General features: G+C 40.7%; 1 protein-coding gene across 1 annotated transcript in view; it reads right to left on the bottom strand.

The window, feature by feature from the left end:
- Nucleotides 1-21,746, bottom strand: part of pik3r4 (phosphoinositide-3-kinase, regulatory subunit 4) — an 87,095-nt gene that overhangs the window by 51,573 nt on the left and 13,776 nt on the right. Inside the window, exons 3-9 of the mRNA XM_078415425.1 lie at nt 19,952-20,534; nt 19,092-19,226; nt 18,736-18,957; nt 12,947-13,120; nt 10,507-10,652; nt 7,775-7,978; nt 857-1,058 (exon numbers count right to left, since the gene is read on the bottom strand). Of these exons, the coding sequence (XP_078271551.1) occupies nt 857-1,058; nt 7,775-7,978; nt 10,507-10,652; nt 12,947-13,120; nt 18,736-18,957; nt 19,092-19,226; nt 19,952-20,534 (1,666 nt within the window). The remainder of the gene's footprint in view (nt 1-856; nt 1,059-7,774; nt 7,979-10,506; nt 10,653-12,946; nt 13,121-18,735; nt 18,958-19,091; nt 19,227-19,951; nt 20,535-21,746) is intronic.

Raw genomic sequence — 21,746 nt, 5'->3', positions numbered from 1 at the left:
AGGAACGGGGTACTGATTGTGCATGATCAGCCATGATCACGGTGAATGGCGGTGCTGGCTCGAAGGGCCTACTCCTGTACCTATTGTCTCCTGTCTAATTTTCCTTTAGGAAGGAGATGGAGGAATTTCTTTAGTCAGAGGGTGGTGGATCTGTGGAATTCATTGTCACAGAAAGCTGTGGAGGTCAAGTCAATGGATATTTTTATCGTAGAGATTGATAGATTCGTGATTAGTACGAATGTCAGGAGTTATGGGGAAAAGACAGGAGAATGGGGTTAAGAGGGAAAGATAGATCAGCCATGACTGAATGGCACAGTAAACCTGATGGGCATAATGTCCTAATTCTGCTTCTATCACTTCTGAACTCATGAACAAATTATTAATAATTTACCCACAAAACAAAGCTTGTGAAAGGCAGCATTGTTTGGGCAACAATTTCCTGCTTTCCACATTTGTCCATGCACTTGCAGGTCCTTGGAAATGTGTGACTCATATGGTAATTAGACAAAGTGAGCACCAATTTTAAAATTGGTGTTTTTAGTGCAAGAAAATGAGCCATTATATCCTTTCTATCATTAAAACACCAGGATAAACTTGACAACCACTTCAACTTTTAAAATCACTGATTTCTTCTGTTTACCCCCCCCCCAAAAAAAGTATAATGTCAATAGCATGATCCACCACAAAGGTTTAGATCTGCATCGATATTTTGCCAGCACAAAATATTTAAAATGTATCTACAAATCCTGTTATTTTTCTTTTGACTTCTTGACTGAACAGTTGCTCTCACTGTGTATATGCTACTGTTGACAATTATAATCAAGGCAGCGAAAAATGGAAAGGAAAAGAGGACTACCTCGTTTATCATCATTTTCCTGCTTTGTCTTCACAAGATCAATGTGCCTTCGAGGGATTCCTAATGCAGTCAGATCAATCACGCCACTTTGAGCGCTGTCATTCATGTGGCTTTGGTCCACCACATTGGCTTTGGCCTTGTTTGACTTTAGCATGAAATCCTTCAGAGCTAGTAGTTTGTCTTCATCTGCTTCATTCATGCCCTACATCAAAACAAATGAGCCACATGACAGATCAGTTCATTGGGAAACCTAGATGTTGACTTCGAGCTTCAGGTTGAAAATTAATATTTAGACCAGGGAAGAATGATGTAAAACAATTATCATTCCAATTCCATATAGTCCAAGCTTAAATTGTATAATAACATGACAGCTAAGAGTTTATATCAACAAGCCCTACACTTGGAGACCGCAGCACCTTTGGGATCGCCAGCATGCGAGAGATACAAAGAGAAAAACGAGTATCATGGGAGCTTTAGGAACAACTTATTCTGAAGTCTCACTTTCAGCCACAGAAGGCACAGTCCCCCTCATATTCAAATTCCCCACTATTGCTGCTCGTCTCGAGTTTTCCTTCCCCTGCTGTGCATTCATTCATCCCATGCTATTGCCAGGACCAGGTGCAGAATATTCTGAGTGAAAGGGGGGGAGGGGGGAAGAAGCATCATATTTCACATTTTTGCTAACAATATAGGTAGGAGGAACAGAGTCCTGAAAAAATGAGTATAGGGAGCTGGCTGACTTCTAGGGTTATGATCTCACAATTTGGGTTGTTAAATTGAGGAAAGGCAGATTTCAATAGCATAACAAAGGACATCATGAAAGTAGATTCTGAGCAGGTGCCAAGTCTTTTAAACTAGAATTCAGAGCTACCATGTTCCAGAAACGAAAAGATGGCAAGATTAGCAAGCCTTGATGACAAAGGATACTGAAGGCTTGTTCAGTAAACAAAATAGGGCAGAGGAGAGAATTTAAGAAAGAGAAAGGAGGACCACAAGGGGCCATGAAGTATCCTTGGCAAGTAAGATTTATGGCATTCTCCACGTTTATCATGAGTAAAGGGTACCCAGAGAATGATTGGATCTCCTAAGGATTAGTGTGAATGGGTGATCGAAGTTTGGTGGGCCAAAGCACCTGTCTTCATGCTGTATCTTTTAATCAAATAAATTAAAAACTTAAGGTTGATGAATCCACAGGGCTGGATTAAATATATCTCAGGATACTATTGGAAGCAAGCAAGAATGCAGCTGGAGCTCTGACAAAGATTTTTGCACCATGATTAGCCACATGAGAGGTACCAGAAGATGGAGGACAGTTAATGTTATTTCTTTGTTTACGGGCACTAGGGAACAGTACCAGTGAGGTTTGTGTGAGTATAAAGAAAACCATGAGGGGTTAGAATCTATGTCCATTTAGAAAGGAAAGTCTGCACAGCTTTATCTGCCTCACTAATTGGATTAATTTTCTTTTTTTTGAGGAGGTACCTAAGATTGATGAAGGCAGGCTGGTATCGTCTAAATGGACTTCAGAAAACAAGATGCTAAGATATTCATTAAGGGTCCCTAAATCTCCTCCCTTGCCTCTCTCAATAACCTGTGATAAATTCCATCAGTCCTGGGGATATATTCACCTAAATACTCTTCAAGAGCCCCAACACTTATTTTTTCTTAATCTCAAACTGCCCTTGCATATTTATATTCTCCACAACCGACGCGAATCAGTCCGAGGAAGGGCCCCAATGTCACCTATCCGCATTGCCCAGAGATCCTGACCCGCAAAATCACTCCAGCGCATTGTGTCCTTTCGGTGGGTGAAGAAGGGCTCACTGGTGCACTTTGAGAGTCGGGAGAGGCGTCGGAAGCCGGGGCTCTAAACAGCTGTGCAGATGGAAAGAGCCGGGGATGGGTCGGCAGGTCATTCCATCCACATTCAGTTTATATTTTATATTTCATTTATTTACATTTCTGGAACTCCATGGTGCCTCAGAGACATGGAGCAATGTCATTAGTGGGCCAAGGGTGTATAGTCATTTCATTATCACGTGACCTCTGTTGGTCCAGAAAAACAGATAATGCAGAAAGGCTCTGGAATCAAGGGTGCCGGAAAATTGGTGTTCATAGAAACATAGGTGCAGGAGTAGGCCATTCGATCCTTCGAGCCACCACCGCCATTCAATATGATCATGGCTGATCATCTAAAATCAGTACCCCATTCCTGCCTTTTCCCCATATCCCTTGATTCTTTTAGCTCCAAGAGCTAAATCTAACTCTCTCTTGAAAACTCTAACTAATGACTCAGTATCCCATTTCTTTATATTAATTTGTTCTATTCATTCCTCCCTTTTCTCTGCACACATAAATGTTGACTGGTTAACATTGCAATAACATTGCAATAAATGGCGAGTTTCTTACAAGTTTCAGTCCATTTGCATTTCAGGGCAAGGAAATTGTGTTTTATTTCCCAGAATGGTCACTTCAGTTCCCAGGATGGTCACAAACTGTGTGTTAGCTGAAAAATAGCCTATACCAATGTAAATTAAGATAATTCTTTTTATAACAAATCTCTCTAAATGTTGGCTGAACAATCCATTACAATCATGTTTCAAGTTCAATTCCTTCTCTGTTTATACTTGAGCACGTGAGAAATAGATTCAACAGACCACTCAGCGCCCCTCATTCCAATTCCATGCTTTCACAAGATCGTGAGTGATCCTTTCTCTTCAGTGCATTAACTCCATATCCCCTATTATCCACAAATCTATCACTTTCTGTTTACATACAGTGTCTGAGATTCACACTCATCTTTGGCACAGAATTTCAAAGGTTTGCAATCTCTAGATGAAGGAGTCCAGTTTAAATTTAAAGTAACTCAGCGGGTCAGACAGCATCTCTGGAGAAAAGGAATAGGTGACATTTCGGGTCGAGAAACGTCACCTATTCCTTTTCTCCAGTAATACTGTCTGACCCACAGAGTTACTCCAGCTTTTTGTGTCTGTCTTCGGTTTCTTCCTACACATCCATTTAAAATTTTCTGAATTATCAATACTTGAGATACCCATTTCTAAATACTTCAGCCAAGAGAGGCATCTCTGAATCAAACCTCTTAAGCCACAAAATCCTTTCTGTATTTCAATTAGATCATTTCTCATTCTTCTAAACTCTAGACTGCATTGGCCCGGTCTGCACAAAAGGCCTGTTCTTGTGATGCACTCAGTTCTTCTTCCAGGAAAGGCCAAAGTGCTGCATTCCTTCCTCACACTTTGCTGTCCCACCTTTCAGTGATGCGTATATGAGGACACCCAGATTTCTCACTATTTAAATAGTGCTCCATTTTTCTATTTCTTTTCCCCAAGTGAAAGGTTGCAACTTGTTCATGTTATATTTATCAGCCTGGTCCATGCTGATTAACTTAGAAATTTCTATTTCACCTGAAACCTCTCCAAATGCTCCTCAGAATACATTCTGGCAGGCAGGATTGCCACTGCTACACGGGTGGTTTTAAACTAAAAAGGGGGCGGGGATGTGTCAAATGGGATAGTCAAGGATGGAGTTAAAGGGAAAGAGAGTAAAGGGATAGTTAATGACCCCAGAATTAACGGGAAAGAAAGCTCACAAAGGGATAAGAGAGTATGGCCAAGTGTAATAGGGATCGATGTGAAGGGTGAGATGAGTAAGGAATTAAAAGTATTGTATATGAATGCGCAAAATATAAGTAAAGTAGATGAGCCTGAGGGTCAGTTAGAGATTCGTAGATATGACATTGTGGGGATTACAGAGACGTGGTGCAAGAGGATCGGGCCTGGGAACTTAATATTTAGGGTTATACATCCTATAGAAAGGACAGGCAGGTGGGCAGAGGAGGTGGAGTAGCTCTGTTGGTGAGGGACGAAATTCAGTCCCTTGCAAGGGGTGACAGAGGGACTGACGAAGGTTAAATCAGAAGTCTCAGTGTTGCAGTTGAACAAAGGGGACTATGAAGGCATGAGAGAGGAGCTGGCTAAGGTCGACTGGAAAGGGATCCTAGCAGGAATGATGGTGGAACAGCAATGGTGGAATTTCTGGGCATAATCCGGAAGATGCAGGATCATTTCATTCCAAAGCGGAAGAAAGATTCTAAGGGGAGCAGGAGGCAAGCGTGGCTGACAAGGGAAGTTAGGGATGGAATAAAACTAAAAGAAAAGATGTATAACACAGCAAAGAGTAGCAGGAAACCAGAGGAAACTTTCAAAGGACAACAGAAGGTAACAAAACGGGTAATACGGGCTGAAAAGATGAAGTACGAGGGGAAGCTGGCCAAGAATATAAAGGCCAGTAAAAGCTTCTTTAGATATGTTAAGAGAAAAAGATTAGCAAAGACAAATGTGGGTCCCTTGATGGCAGACACGGGTGAAATTATTATGGGTAACAAGGAAATAGCAGAAGAGTTGAACAGGTACTTTGGATCTGTCTTCACTAAGGAAGACACAAACAATCTCCCAGATGTACTAGAGGACAGAGGATCTAGGGGGATAGAGGAACGGAAAGAAATTTGCAGTAGGCGAGAAATAGTATTGGGTAGACTGATGGGACTGAAGGTTGATAAATCCCCAGGGCCTGATGGTCTGCATCCCAGGGTACTAAGGGAGGTGGCTCTAGAAATAGTGGACGCATTGGTGATCATTTTCCAATGTTCAATAGATTCCGGATCAGTTCCTGTGGATTGGAGGATTGCTAATGTTATCCCACTTTTCAAGAAAGGAACGAGAGAGAAAACAGGGAATTACAGACCAGTTAGCCCGACATCGGTGGTGGGGAAGATGATGGAGTCAATTATTAAAGAGGTAAAAACGGTGCATTTGGATAGCAGTAAAAGGATAAGTCCAAGTCAGCATGGATTTATGAAAGGGAAATCATGCTTGACTAATCTTCTGGAATCTTTTGAGGATGTGACAAGTAAAATGGATGAAGGGGAGGCAGTGGATGTAGTGTATCTAGACTTTCAGAAAGCCTTTGATACGGTCCCACACAGGAGATTGGTGAGCAAAATTAGAGAACATGGTTTTGGGGGTACAGTGTTGACATGGATAGAGAATTTGTTGGCAGACAGGAAGTAAAGAGTAGAAATAAACGGGTCCTTTTCAGAATGGCAGGCAGTGGCGAGTGAAGTGCCGCAAGGCTCGGTGTTGGGGCCGCAACTATCTACCTTATATATTAATGATTTGGATGAAGGAATTAGAAGTAACACTAGCAAGTTTGCAGATGACACAAAGCTGGGTGGCAGTGTGAACTGCGAAAAGGATGTTAGGAGGTTGCATGGTGACCTGGACAGGTTGATGTATGGCAAATGCAGTAATGTAGCATGTAATGTAGATAAATGTGAGGTTATCCACTTTGGCGGCAAAAACAAGCAGGCAGATTATTATCTCAATGGTGTTAGGTTAGGTAAGGGGGAAGTGCAGCGTGACCTGGGTGTCCTTGTACACCAGTCACTGAAAGTTGGCGTGCAGGTACAGCAGGCAGTGAAGAAAGCTAATGGCATATTGGCCTTCATAACGAGAGGATTTCAGTATAGGAGTAAAGAGGTTCTTCTGCAGCTGTATAGGGCCCTGGTAAGACCACATCTGGAGTATTGTGTACAGTTTTGGTCTCCTAATTTGAGGAAGGACATCCTTGTAATTGAGGCAATGAAGCGTAGGTTCACGCGATTGATCCCTGGGATGGCGGGACTGTCATGTGAGGAAAGACTGAAAAGACTAGGCTTGTATTCACTGGAGTTTAGAAGGATGAGAGGGGATCTTATAGAAACATATAAAATTATAAAAGGACTGGACAAGCTAGATGCAGGAAAAATGTTCCCAATGTTGGGCGAGTCCAGAACCAGGGGCCTTAGTCTTAGAATAAAGAGGAGGCCATTTAAAACTGAGGTGAGAAGGAACTTTTTCACCCAAAGAGTTGTGAATTTGTGGAATTTTCTGCCACAGAGGGCAGTGAAGGCCAAATCACTGGATGAATTTAAGAGAGAGTTAGATAGAGCTCTGGGGGCTAGTGGAAACAAGGCATATGGGGAGAGGTTGGGCACAGGTTACTGATTGTGGATGATCAGCCATGATCACAATGAATGGCAGTGCTGGCCCGAATGGCCTCCTCCTGCACCTATTTTCTATGTTTCTATGTTTCTATAAAAGCTAATGTACCCACCATTTTCATAGCAATCTTCAGAACATCACAAAACTATGCCATCAAATCCTGCCTCCACCAGCTTTTCAAAGTGTATTTCAGATTCCCGTCATCTTCTGGATGGAAAACAATATCCTTACAGCCCCTCTAACCCCTCATTCCTCACCAAATGCCTTTTTGTTTTTAATATCTCCGTCACAGGGAAGAATTTCTCACTATCTATGCATCTCACAGCTGCATACATCCATCTAGAAAGGTTTAGATTAACATTATCAATTTATATCCAAATTGTATAGAACCTATAGAGAGGTCTAATTATGGGAAGGGAAATCTTATCCAGAACATAGAAAATAGGTGCAGTAGTAGTAGGCCATTCGGCCCTTCGAGCCAACATCACCAATCAATATGACACGCATGATGTCTACAATATGTCTTGTAACCTATTGGATCTTTGGAATGGTTTCAAAATATACGTCTATAACCGACCAAGTCGGTTACATTGTATCCTACTACCAACACAAAACAATCTGCAGAAACAGAAAGAAAGCCCAATATTGGTACCAAAACTAAAATTCACTGATCCCTTGAAGATCCCTTGTTAGATAATTAAACGTAGGCTGAGCAAACATGTTACTGCACATTTAGTCCTGATGACTTCAAAAGTACAGCGACCCAAATTCCGTCCCTAACAGATTGGTCAAAAGCGAATAACAATGAAATTAGGAGATTCAAGAGTTTTTGTTAAACTTGCATGTTAAGTGTTACCTGGGAGAGCAATTTCTTTAACAACTGGGCAATGATTGGGTCCTCGGGGATTGGGCATTCCAACAGATGTCCATTTCGTATTTTCTGGCGAAAGTGCAAATGCCTGTAGAGATTCATTATGTCCTTCGATCGCAATACATAGTCAAATATGGAACGGTTGACAGGCTCTTTGAGGACGCTCAGCAACACAATTTCCTTGTCTATCTAGAAGAAAAGACCCAAAAAGCCACTGAAAAACATAATCTACTCGACTAATATTTACATACAACATACCTAATAAAAACAAATACGATAAACACAAAAACAAACACCATAATCTCTACACACAAGGAACTGCAGATGCTGGTTTACAAAAAAAGACAAAATGCTGAAGTAACTCAGCGGGTCAGAAAGCATCTCTTGAGTTTTCCATATTCAAACACTGGTGTTCTCCGTGTTGTCCAGAGATGCTGTATGACCCGCTGAGTTACTCCAGCACTTTGCATCTTTACCGCAATCTCTAGAAAAGTGATGTGTTTGAATGAGGGAGACCAGTATAATAAACAGGCATTTTCATTAGTTTACTTCCTTCTTTTATTTCATTTTATTACATTTGCCACACTTTGCGAATGGTTCTGGCATTGAATCCTGGGGTGTTCTGCTGTGTATTTCCCTCTGGCAAACATTCATTGCTATTCTCCATTATTTGCAACTTGGGTATTTTTCTGCTTCAATCTAGGTGGCAGGTCAATTGTACGGTATTTTATTGTTGTATTTTCAAAATCCATACAACAAGTACAATCAACATGACGTGGTCACTCACTTTCATGAAGATATAAAGCCTTCACTAAAATAATTGTAGTGATGAGGTTTTTAATTGTGCGAATAGACAAGAGAAACTGGATTTACTTTTCTTGGAACAAAAATCTTTACTCTCTCTACACCAACGACTGCACCTCCACAGACTCCTCTGTCAAACTCCTCAAGTTTGCGGATGACACAACCCTGATTGGACTGATCCAGGATGTGGAGGAATCTGCCTAGACGGGAAGTGACACAGCTGCCGTCCTGGTGCCATCGCAACAACCTGGAGCTCAATGCTCTTAAGACTGTGGAACGAATTGTAGACTTTCGAAGAGCTCCCTCTCCGCTCCCCCACTCACCATCATCAACACCACAGTCACATCTGTGGAGTCATTTAAGTTCCTTGGAACCATCCTCTCCAGGGACCCTAAATGGGGGGCCACCATCGACCCCACAGTCAAAAAGGCCCAACAGAGGATGTACTTCCCGTGGCAACTGAGGAAACACAATCTGCCACAGGCAATGATGGTCCAATTCTATACTTCTATCATTGAGTCCGTCCTCACCTTCTCCATCATGGTCTGGTTTGGCTCAGCCACCAAGCACGACATCCAGAGGCTGCAACGGATCGTTCGCTCAGCTGAGAAGGTTGTTGGCTGCAACCTTCCCCCCATTGACAAACTGTACACAGCAAGGGCCAGGAAGCGAGCGGGTAAGATCATCTGTGACCCCTCTCACCCTGGCCACAAAATCTTTGAAGCACTTCCCTCTGGAAGGCGACTCCGGACTGTCAAGGCAGCCACAGCCAGACATAAAAACAGCTTTTTTTCCCACGAGTAGTAGTTCTACTCAATAACCAAAGTCTGCAGTCTCTTTTTTGCTCTGGTTTATTTTCACCCACATGTTTAGACCATAATGTTGTATCCTTATTGTTTTGATGTGGTTATGCTTTATTCTTAATTGTTAACTGTGTGTTTGTGATGTCATTTGTGAGTGGAACACCACGGCACATTCCTTGTATATGCACATACTTGGCCAATAAACTTATTCAATCAATTCAAAGCAATCTCAGGTGGTATTGAAACATGATATATTGAGATGGCAGACTCATTACGAATTGACTGAAAAAACCAACAATATCAAATTTTGTAGACAGCAAAGAACCATGATTGGTTGGAGTTGTCACAGAGGGAGATCAAAATATGGTATTCAAGAGCACTTGAAAACAAAATGATGGTAGGGCATACCCCAGGGCCATACGAGAACTGAACACTACCTTCTGCACTAGGCAACACCGTTAAAAAATCTTTGTACTTAATATAATTGTATTTATTTGTTTTTGCATTTATTGCATATATGTTTGTACGCACCGTCAGGATTGGCTATTTTTTAATTTCGTTGTACTCGTTGCAATGACAATAAATGAATATTATTATTATTATTATTATTATTAAGAGGATGGCAGAGAAAAGGAACTAAATTGATAATTCTTGCATTGGACTGGCATGGATTTAATGGACTATATGGCTTCTATCACTAACTTTTTTGTAGTTTTATAGTGTTTATTCTTGTTCCCAGTCATTAAGGGAATGTTACTTTAAAAAAAACCAACTATAAGTAAAAAGTACTTAAGTATAAATGCAATTTGCACGGCACCAAATTTGTTTCTTTTTTCCTAAAAGACGGATTAAGTTCTAATATAGCAACCAGGGAAAAATAAAAGTACAAGCACAAATCCCAGCATTCTAATCTCCAAATCCTTGTAGAAAACTGGTTAAAATCGTAATCCACTCATTAAACAGGATTCAGGCTGCACAATTATGTTATTCATTATTATTTGTACTAAACATTAAAATAAAGAAAAGAAATTGAGAAATTTTAACTACATCACAAGACAACCAACTGCAATCTATTTAACCATGGAACAAGTCAGGTAACACAAATTGTACCTGTATTATTGGTTGGGAGATGAATGGATTGAGGAATGGCATCAGTTTGCAATAGACGTCAGCAATATTCAGATGCTGTGCTACCACCGTTATGAATCCCACAGCTCCATAACGGATCCAGAGATTTGGGTGGCACAAAAAAGGTGCTAATGTGAAAAAGGAACAAGATTTTTTTAAAGAACACAAATGTTAACATAGACAGGCGGTTTCATGTGCATTTTGCATGGATTTAGTTCATTTAAACCATTACACATTTTAACAACATTAGTAAGGTAATTAGAAATACACAACTACCATTAAGTACATCACGGCATTTACTTATGTTCTCCGGGAAGCTATTTTCAGGATTCTAATGATCCTTCCAACAAATACAAAATCTTGCACAGGAAACTCAACAATATTCTTTATTGCAACAATTGAAAAGTCATTGTGTACCTTACCACTTGAGAAGGAGAATACTGTAGCTCCAATACAATTGTTTATTAATTTACTCGGACATGAGTCTGCCTTGGAAAATACAAATTTGATCCTCTTGAACAGGGATTAAATATTATAAGGAAGCTTTTATATGTTGCTATAAAACTTTTTTATATCCTCGAGATTTAAATTCCTGTTTTTTTTAAAAACTGTATTGATTTTCCACTACCATTTTTCTTAGTTGTGTAAGACCTCACCATCCAACTTCATATTTATGTTATCTGGAATCTCGGCAAACTCAAGATAACATATAAACTCCAAACATGTAACTTCATCACCAATAATTTCTATGCAATGTCTTGGATGATGCTAAATAAGGCACATCTAATGTCCATTGGTTCAAAGGAAGTATTGGTCCACTGCAAGAAATGGCTTTCTGTGTAGTTCAGGAAATATTTTATGTCAGCCTAACGTGACAAAAAAAAATCAACATCAGATCATCAACTAATCGCGAACAAGCTTTTAAATTGCTTATACACATACATCGAACGCGTTTCAGAGATAGTTATCAAGAGGTAAAGTTACCCCAAATGGCAGCCAGGGAGACATTCCAAACAAAAATATTTGCAGCATCTTATAAAATGTTCAGAAATTAAAATCAAATATCAAAACATTGCAGATGTCAAAAATCTGAAAAAATAGCATTAAATGCTGGTCAGGGAACATCTGTGTACAATGGAATAGATTTAAATGTTTCTAGTGAAACAGGATCACTCTCCTGAAATGTCAACCTAGTTTTGCTTTTTACAAATGCTGCCTAACCTACTGAGAAATTACAGGATTTAGCTCCTTGGGCAGTTACATATAACATTTGTTGCCAAGTCCCATGAAGCATCTGTGGTAAATTTTGTAAAACTAAAGGCATTATATACAGACAAGTTGTATTTTTGCAAAGTGTACTATCAAGTTTCTTTAATAGGATATTGAAACCAAAAATTTCCAACGCAAATATATACCACTAATAAATCAAGACTGAATATAAACAAGCTGATGTAATTTACTTTACAAATACCATTATAAAATAAATGACAACCTCACAGAGATCTGGGAAATAGGACCATTAAACCACAAAATGCATCAATTGCCAAATATAGTCTATCAATCTTGGGTTAACAAAGAATGGGGCACAAACTTGAGGAAGTGATAATTAGAGGTCTCTCACTTTTCAAATATCGTAGTGTTCTACTTACATCACATGTAAGAAATGGGACCAACCTTGATAAAGAGGACATAAAGGACAACAAGTAACATAAATTAGATTGAACACCAGCATTGAGACTGCAAAGGGTGCTTGTATCAAGGAATAAATTGTTTCGAAATGCAAGCTCCAAATTGAACAGATAGCAGATGATCAAGAATATGCTAATAATTGACTGTTAAATGTCAGTAAGAATTTACTAATTCAAACCTATTGAGGGGAGGAAAAGGGGCTATAGAGTCAGAGTGACACTGCGTGGAATCAGGCCCTTCAGCCCAACTTGCCTTGGCCGACAAAGATGCCCCATCCACCCTAGGCCCACCTGCCCATGTTTGGCCCATATCCCTCCAAACCTTTCCTATCCATGAACCTGTCCAAATGGATTTTAATTGTTGTTATAGTACCTGCGTCAACCATCTCTTCTGGCAGCTCATTCCATATACCCACTACCCTGTTAAGGGTTAAGGATGTTAAATGACTCAACACAGGAGGTAATACAAAGTGGATGGACTTTTTGTCCCTAAAATGATGGATCTATGAGAATTAATAGGAGATAGAAATTAGCTTTCACGTTGCATCCAATAAATAGCCTAATAATCATCCCCCATTCAATATGTATCTGAATGAGGGCAGGCATGTTTGAGCTAGACTGTCTTACATACATGCAAAGTCTTTGTCATTTGATTACCATTACAGATAGTGCTAATATAAATATTCCAATAAGGAAAAAGAAAACATATTTCATCCAACAAACCTAAAACTTACCAATATCGTTGGCAAACTCATAAATGTGAGGTTTTTGCATAAGTCCCAACTGACACATGCATGTCATCGCATTGAGGGCTTTATAGATTACAAACTCCTCAGCATCACTGAGACCTTGTTGAAGAAGGGGCTTGAGGATTGATGAGCTCTGCCAGCCAACATAAGCGGCCACACCTGAAAAATATAAACACGTTAATGAAGAACATCTTTGGTCTTTTGAACAATGCATCAAATAATTATCAGGACCAAACTGGTAACCATGTGAAGTTTTCCAAATTCTGGGGAAAAAAAGCTTTAGGAATTTCTTTATTATTATCATGTGTTTAACCTTTTTTTTTTTTAAATAACAGGAAAGTCAGAATCAATTTTTAAAAAAATAATCTGCTTCATTGAAGCTGGGAATTAGCTTTCCTTTCCTCAAGGAAAAAGACCCCTGCACGGCACCAAGCAGTCACTTTATAAACAATATGTTCTGTTGTGATTCGCTACTTTTTAAGGAAAACGGTAGGAAACGGACTCAACTTGTCAAATAACTTTGGCACAAAATGATGGAGTAACACAGCTGGTCAGGCAGCATCTCTGGAGAAAAGGAATAGGTGATGTTTCGGGTCGAGCCTGTTCACCAGGCTTAAGTTTGTGGAAAGCTTGATTTGTATTGCTATTCCACCATAAGACATATTATATGCCTCATGCTTCAAAAGAGGATATGGCCAGAGGGTGAAGAAAGTGCCTTGAACTAAAGCATCACCTATTCAGGACCTTCCAGAGATGCTGGCTGACTGAGCTTCTCCAGCAATTTGTGGGGTTTTTGTTTTATAAACCAGCATCTGTAGTTCCTTGTGTCTCCATATGAACAGAGTACTGTATATATACTTTCATGGTGGACCAAACTACACCAATTATAGTCAAGTCAAGTCGAGTCAATTTTATTGTATAGCACATTTAAAAACAACCCACGTTGACCAAAGTGCTGTACATCTGATTAGGTACTAAGGAAAAAAAGAAAAAGAAACATACAGTAGCACGCAAACAGTTCACAGCGCCTCCTCAATGAGCCTCAAACGCTAGGGAGTAGAAATAGGTTTTGAGCCTGGACTTAAAGGAGTCGATGGAGGGGGCAGTTCTGATGGGGAGAGGGATGCTGTTCCACAGTCTAGGAGCTGCAACCGCAAAAGCGCGGTCACCCCTGAGCTTAAGCCTAGACCGCGGGATAGTGAGTAGCCCCAAGTCGACCAACCTGAGGGACCTGGAGTTAGAGAGGGGGGTTAGAAGATTTTTGATGTGGGGGGGGAATGTCCATTTAGGGCTTTATACGTGAATAGGAGGAGCTTGAAGTTGATTCTGTACCGTACAGGGAGCCAGCGGAGAGAGGCCAGAATTGGGGTGATGTGGTCCCTTTTACGGGTACCCGTCAGGAGTCTCGCTGCGGGGTTTTGGACCAGTTGCAGGCGGGACAGGGAAGATTGGCTGATCCCAGTGTATAGGGAGTTGCAGTAGTCTAGGCGGGAGGAAATGAAAGCGTGAATGATTTTTTCTGTGTCGTCAAATTGGAGGAAAGGTTTGATTTTAGCTATGGTTCGAAGTTGGAAGAAGCTGGCTTTTACCACAGCGTTGACTTGCTTATCAAATTTTAATGCAGAGTCAAATATCATGCCGAGGTTTTTGACATGCGGTTTGACTAGGCAGGATAGACTTCCAAGACTGCCTGTTATCGATTTGATGGAGTCGGGGGGACCGAATAGGATGACCTCAGACTTGCTCTCATTTAATTGGAGGAAGTTCTGTGCCATCCAACATTTTATGTCCTCAAGGCAGTGTAAGAGGCTGTTTAAATTTGACTGGTTGTTGGGTTTCAGGGGGAGGTAAAGCTGAGTGTCATCGGCATAGCAGTGGAAAGAAATGCCGTGCCTTTGAATGATTTGGCCAAGGGGGAGCATGTATAGAGAGAAGAGAATGGGGCCTAGGATGGGGCCTTGTGGAACTCCGCAGGAGAGGCTAGCTGGAGCAGAGGAATAACTGCCTATGTTGATGGCGAAACTCCTATCTTTGAGGTACGAAGCGAACCAGCTCAGGGCAGTGCCATCAATGCCAACCGCGTACCGGAGACGGTCAATAAGGATGGTGTGGTCCACTGTATCGAACGCTGCGCTGAGGTCGAGAAGGAGCAGGATTGCACAGTCGCCGGTGTCGATGGCGAGAAGCAGGCCGTTGTGTACCTTCAACAAGGCAGACTCTGTGCTGTGGAATTATAGACAATAGTTCCAAGGGGAACTAATGTCATTCAGCTCATTCCAGGCATGTTCATTCCAAAATTACACTTGCTCACTAGAAGGCCTGGATACACTCAAGAGACAGATTCCAGGGCACCTATCACGATGATCTTCCGCTGGACACATTAAGTTCAAAAAGGCCCCACTACACAGCAATTCTCCAGTACTCAGGAATCCACCTCTCTAAAGCTAAGCTAGTCAAAACTGGCATATAAATCCTTCTTCGATGGGATAAAAATTCCCAAGATGGAGATTAAGTCACACAGCACGGATCAGGCCCTTCTGCCAACTTACCCATGCCGACCAAGATGCCCCATCTACACTAGTCTCATCTGCCTGTTTCTGGCCTATAGACAATAGACAATAGACAATAGGTGCAGGAGTAGGCCATTCAGCCCTTCGAGCCAGCACCGCCATTCAATGCGATCATGGCTGATCACTCTCAATCAGTACCCCGTTCCTGCCTTCTCCCCATACCCCCTCACTCCGCTATCCTTAAGAGCTCTATCCAGCTCTCTCTTGAAAGCATCCAACGAACTGGCCTCCACTGCCTTCTGAGGCAGAGAATTCCACACCTTCACCACTCTCTGACTGAAAAAGTTCTTCCTCATCTCCGTTCTAAATGGCCTACCCCTTATTCTTAAACTGTGGCCCCTTGTTCTGGACTCCCCCAACATTGGGAACATGTTTCCTGCCTCTAATGTGTCCAATCCCCTAATTATCTTATATGTTTCAATAAGATCCCCCCTCATCCTTCTAAATTCCAGTGCATACAAGCCCAATCGCTCCAGCCTTGAGAAGGAAGCTAATTTTTACTTTAAAGTTTATAATTATTTCTTCATGCTTGGATTAAATTTTAATTAACTTTTTCAATTATTTTTTTAACAAACCTTGAAAGCGATTAAAGAAACTAAAGCTGCACTCCAGTTTTGCGCCGTCAAACGTTATGGAGGCATTAAAGGGTTGGGACCTCAGCCACATTTTGCCTAAGATCTACTCAAGGCCTTTCAGCACCTTGCCAGATGCCTCCCAAATGCAGTCAGCAAATTCAGCATCTGCATCAGCCACACAAGCACAAGCACACATGGACAGAATAAATAGTGTTCAATTGGGCCCAAAGTAAATAAACTCAGTTTACATTGATTTTGGCATGCACACACTGTAGAGCTGTCTGACAGATAAGTGATGAGCATATGCATTGGCACCAACAGAAGCAGGATGCTGAAAAGTTAAAGTTACTTTACTTTAAAGTTAAATAAGTTATCTCAGTCACATTTTGCTGTAAAAGTGACAAAAGTTACATTCAAAACCCATAGACATCATACAATTTGCCCTGAACAAGTGCCAAGAAAGGTCTAAAATTAATTTGGAGGCACAAGAGATAGCAGATGCTGGAATCCAGAGCAACAATCTGCTGGAGAAACTCAGCAGGTCAAGCAGCATCTGCTGGGTGCGGGGAAGGATGTGTTTAAGCTTCAAGATGAAACCCTGCCTCAGGACTACAAGTGAAGAGGGAAGATGGCCAATATAAAAGGGAGGGGCCTGTGCCGAGACTGAGACCTGTTTAATATTAACTGTTCCTGCTGAGTATTTTAAATTATTACTTTTTTTGCAATTGGCATGGAGCAGTTTTCTTTCATCCCGACAACAAAAAATTTGAAGCAAATATATTTGAATTTCCGTATATTCTTTTAATATCTTAGAGAAATTAAAAGAATAATGACTCCGTGAATTTTTTTTTAAAATCAGACAATTGGTAGATAAAATAATTTCAGTTCTCAAACACAGATTAAAATTATGACCACAAGTCCTTTTCAATTTTCAGTTTAGTACGAGGAGCCTTTCTCAAATCATTGAAAAGTTGTTTTATTGTACCACCTTGTGGTCAATTTTAGCAAAACTAATGAACTACTTTAGAATTAACAAGCAAAATATATGAATGCTTTTGAAACACACAAAATTATTTTGTCAGCATAAATACATTACAAACAAATCTAAGACTATTCATATCTTATGATATGAAGATGGTACAGTGGCACAGCTGGTAGAACTGCCCTCCTACAGTGTCAGGGAGCCTGGTTCGATCCTGACCTCAGGTGCTGTCCATGAGGAGTTTTCATCTTCTCCCTGTGATAATGTAGGTTTCCTCCAGGTGCTCCAATCTCTTCCCACATCCCAAAGACGTGCAGGTTTGCAGGCCAATTGGTCTCTGCAAATTGCCCCTTATGTGCAAGGAATGGATGAGAAAGTGGGATAACATAGAACTAGTGTGAACAGATGATTGATGGTCAGCATGGACTCGGTGGACCAAAGGATCTGTTTCCAAGCTGTATCTTTAAACTAAACATATCCTTCCTCTTACTCTCATGAAAATAGTATTCTCAAATAAAAATTCTCCTTGTATGGCCACCTGTATTTAGCTGTTGCTAGACATGTTTTCACTTCTGAAAGAAAGCACAAGCAATCCAAAGGAAAAGAACGCTAGTCGTGTACAAAATAAATATAATACGTCAAAAAAGTGTTGAAATAAGAAATACTTGTTTGAAAACAGTGGACGAGACCAAACATTACTTCAATGATAGTGAAACAAAAATTGTTTTATCTCCGAGCTTTTGGTCACTAAAAATATTTGTATTACAAATAATTTGTAAAGAATATGGGACAAATCCAGAGAACACCCAAGGGGGAACATGCAAACTCGACATCTCTTCAGCATCTCAGCGGCGGAGGAGAAGAGACTTGACAAGCTGGTCAGCTCTGTCCTGGGTTGCCCCCTCGACTCAGTGCAGGTGGTGGGAGAGAGGAGGATGATGGCATAAATATGATTTCTTTTTGGCGTAGTGATCAGTGGTAGATTAACGTTGCTTTATATTTTTGACTTACATTTTTCTGAAAAACAATTATCAGCATCTCAGGTCCAGCACTGTTTTGTCTCTCAGCTACCTTAATTTATCTTCCTCTATTTACACACTTCCCACTAACAAGCCATGATTAACAAGCAATCATCACCTTTGCTTTGACAACACCAAAGCATTTATGTCAACTGTATAATCTTGGTCTCTAGCCATTCCCCTACTCTGAAATGTAAACACATGCATCTTCTCCTTTTCAGAGTTCTGGAAGAAGTCACCAACTTGAAAGGATAGCTCCTCTGTCCCTCCCTTCCCCTCCTCCTTCCCAGATCTCCCTCTATCTTCCTGTCTCCACCTATATCCTTCCTTTGTCCCACCCCCGACATCAGTCTGAAGAAGGGTCTCGACCCGAAACGTCACCCATTCCTTCTCTCCCGAGATGCTGCCTGACCTGCTGAGTTACTCCAGCATTTTGTGAATAAATCGATTTGTACCAGCATCTGCAGTTATTTTCTTATACAACTTGAAAGGTTAACTCCTTCTCTATCCATAATTGCTACCTGGCTCACTGGGTATCTCTACTATTCTTATTAGTACAATAAGATTATAAAATTGGACACAATTGCAGCACAATAGCAAGTTACCAAAATATTCATACTGTACTTACCAACAATACTATCAAAGAAGGCACCTCGAAGATGCCAATCATTCTTATCATTCAAGAAGGTGATCATGTGCGACAAGAGAACATCATTTGCCTTTTGGCGGCCAAAGAAGACACAAAGTCGAGTTATACCATTCTCCATTAAGGTCTGCTTCACAATATTTTCTGGGTCACTCAACAGCGTCACCACCTTTTGCTGAACCATCTCATGGAGAGCTTGTAATTCTACAAACATAGGATTCAGTTCATTAGTTAACTCAGGATTTTGAGGAATTGAGCTAGAAGCATGAATACTTGTATTACCTTGTGAATAATAATATTAAGTTGCAAAGAAAATAGATTATAATGTGAGAGATTACCAGAGTCATAGTTTTCATTGGGATGCAGTATTTCTTCTGTTTCCTCACCATTTAGTTCACTTTCCACATTTAAATTATTTAACTGGACTATTTCTAAAAATCGGAGAGCTGTCTCGGCCAAAAGTGCTATGTTTTCTGTTAAAATACAATACAAGGTTATGAATAGGAGTTCAGAAAGTTTTGTTTAGACAGTGTGGAAACAGGCTCTTTGGCCCACCTAGTCCGCACTGACCAGCGATCCCCGCACAATAATCTTACACACACTAGACAATTTACCCAATGCCACCAAAAGCATCTTTCACTGAAATAAATTATAGTTTGGCCTTTGGCCATGTTATAATATTCAGACAATTAAAGAAATTGAATAGTGTTAGAAATGAACATGAAATAGAATTGCATGAATTCAAGATCAACCAATGTAAAAAAGTTCACAAAAATACAATAACCTTAACTTATATCATAAGCATTGCCTTAAAAGGAGGATGGAAACCATACAAAGTTAATGTGTAGGAAAGAACTGCAGATGCTGGTTAAATCGAAGGTAGACACAAAATGCTGGAGTAACTCTGCGGGACAGGCAGCATCTCTGGAGAGAAGGAACGGGTGACGTTTCGGGTCGAGACCCTTCTTCAGACTGAAGGGTCTCGACCCGAAAGGTCACCTATTTCTTCCCTCCAGAGATGCTGCCTGTCCCGCTGAGTTAATCCAGCATTTTGTGTCGACCATACAAAGTTAATGGTATGTTATAACTTGCCAAGTCATGGAGACAAGAGGCAACTGCAATCCTAACAGTGGAGCAATGAGACAAGGACAGGGAAGAGGCAAAGAGATTGGAATTTCTGCATATCTCTTATATTTACCTGCATATGCTAATCTGACAAGAGTTGCTTCATCCTGAGCCAAGTGAGCGATACCTGGCAAGATGTATTCGGGGTAAATATTGACATCATTACGTGGCACCTCTTTGACAAGGGCTAGGACTTTTGTCAGTGTTCTGACTGCTTCAGCTCGGACCCTTGGTACGGAATCATTGGCAAAATGTAAGAGGTAAGGTGTTATTCGATCAAGTAGTATCTCGCCACTTAGTCTGGTTGCCAAGTGGAGAATTAGTTCCAAAGCAGCTAATTTAGAATCACAGAATTGGAGTGTCTGCAAGCAAGAGGTGATAACGGACACTAAAATAATCAAACCATACTCCTTTGTTTCTAGTTCGTTTTCATCCGTCTGGTCTTCTCCACAAACATTTTGCAGAATATTTTCTAAGTCTTTCCTTATTACCAAGATACGTTCATCAGCAGATTGGAAAGTCTCTTTTGCAAATTGTGCCATATAAGGTTGCAGAAAACTGTAAAACAACTCAGGGAAAGCTCTGCCCCTCTGTTGTTTAAGATGTTCTTCAGCTGTTAAACGTTTTTCAGGGTCACGCTGTATCATCTGACTAACCTGCAATACAGAAGATCAATGTTCCAATCTTTAAAATAAAACAGACAGAAGCAAATTATATTTTGATCAAGTAATCATTCAAGCAATCCTGGAAATGTGGATTGCAAGATCAACATCCTAGAGGGACTTATAATCTTACAAATAAGTTTATCCTCCTGATTTACAAGCAACAAAATACCATCTGTAGCACTAAGTTACGAACAGTTTGAGACAGAAAATTCATGGTTATAAAAAAGTAACTATATTTCAGGAATCCTCTAATTCTTTGACTTCCTGACCAACAGACCCCAATCAGTGAGAATAGGGGACAAATTATCCTTTACAATAATCCTCAAAACACTGGTGCTCCACAAGGATGCGTTCTCAGCCCCCTTCTTTACTCCTTGCGACTGTGTGAAGACATGTGACTTGTCACATGTGATAATCAAGTATTCATTCATTCATTGTATACCCACGATTGTACAGCCAAGTACAAATCCAATTCAATTTACAAATGCTAAGACAACACCACCGTTGTGGGCCAGATATCAAATAATGTTGAGACGGAGTAGAGGAAGGAGATTGAGGACCTGGTGTCACAATGACGATCTTTCTCTCAATGTCAGCAGAACAGAGGAGATAGTCAAGTCAAGTCAAGTCAATTTTATTTGTATAGCACATTTAAAAACAACCCACGTTGACCAAAGTGTTGCACATCTGATTAGGAAAAAAAAAAGAGATCAAGTTCAGGAAGGGAAGCGGTACACATACCCCAGTTTGCATTGACGGCGCCGAAGTAGAGATAGTTGAAAGCTTCAAATTCCTAGGAATAAATATCACCTGCAACTTGTCCTGGACCTCCAATATTGAAGCCACAGCCAAGAAAGCACATCAACACCTCTACTTCCTTAGAAGGCATAGGACGTTCGGCATGTCCCCAAAAACTCTCATCAAATATTACAGATGTGCCATTGAAAGCATTTTATCAGGATGCATCACAGCATGGTTTGGGAACAGCTCCACCCACGACTGCAAGAAATTGCAGAGAATTGTGGACGTAGCCTAGACCATTACACAAGCCAACCTCCCTTCCATTGACTCCATTTACACCTCATGCTACCTCGGCAAGACCACCAGCATAATAAAGGATGAGTCGCACCCGGCCACTCCCTCTTCTCCCCTCTTCCATCAGGCAAAGCGTATAGAAGCATGAAAGCACACACCCCAAGATTC

The sequence above is a fragment of the Rhinoraja longicauda genome, chromosome 2, assembly GCF_053455715.1.
Source record: "Rhinoraja longicauda isolate Sanriku21f chromosome 2, sRhiLon1.1, whole genome shotgun sequence".
NCBI classification, from domain to species: Eukaryota; Metazoa; Chordata; class Chondrichthyes; order Rajiformes; family Arhynchobatidae; genus Rhinoraja; species Rhinoraja longicauda.
The sequence above is the reverse complement of the archived record's forward strand: the minus strand, read 5'-3'. Positions and strand labels throughout refer to the sequence as shown.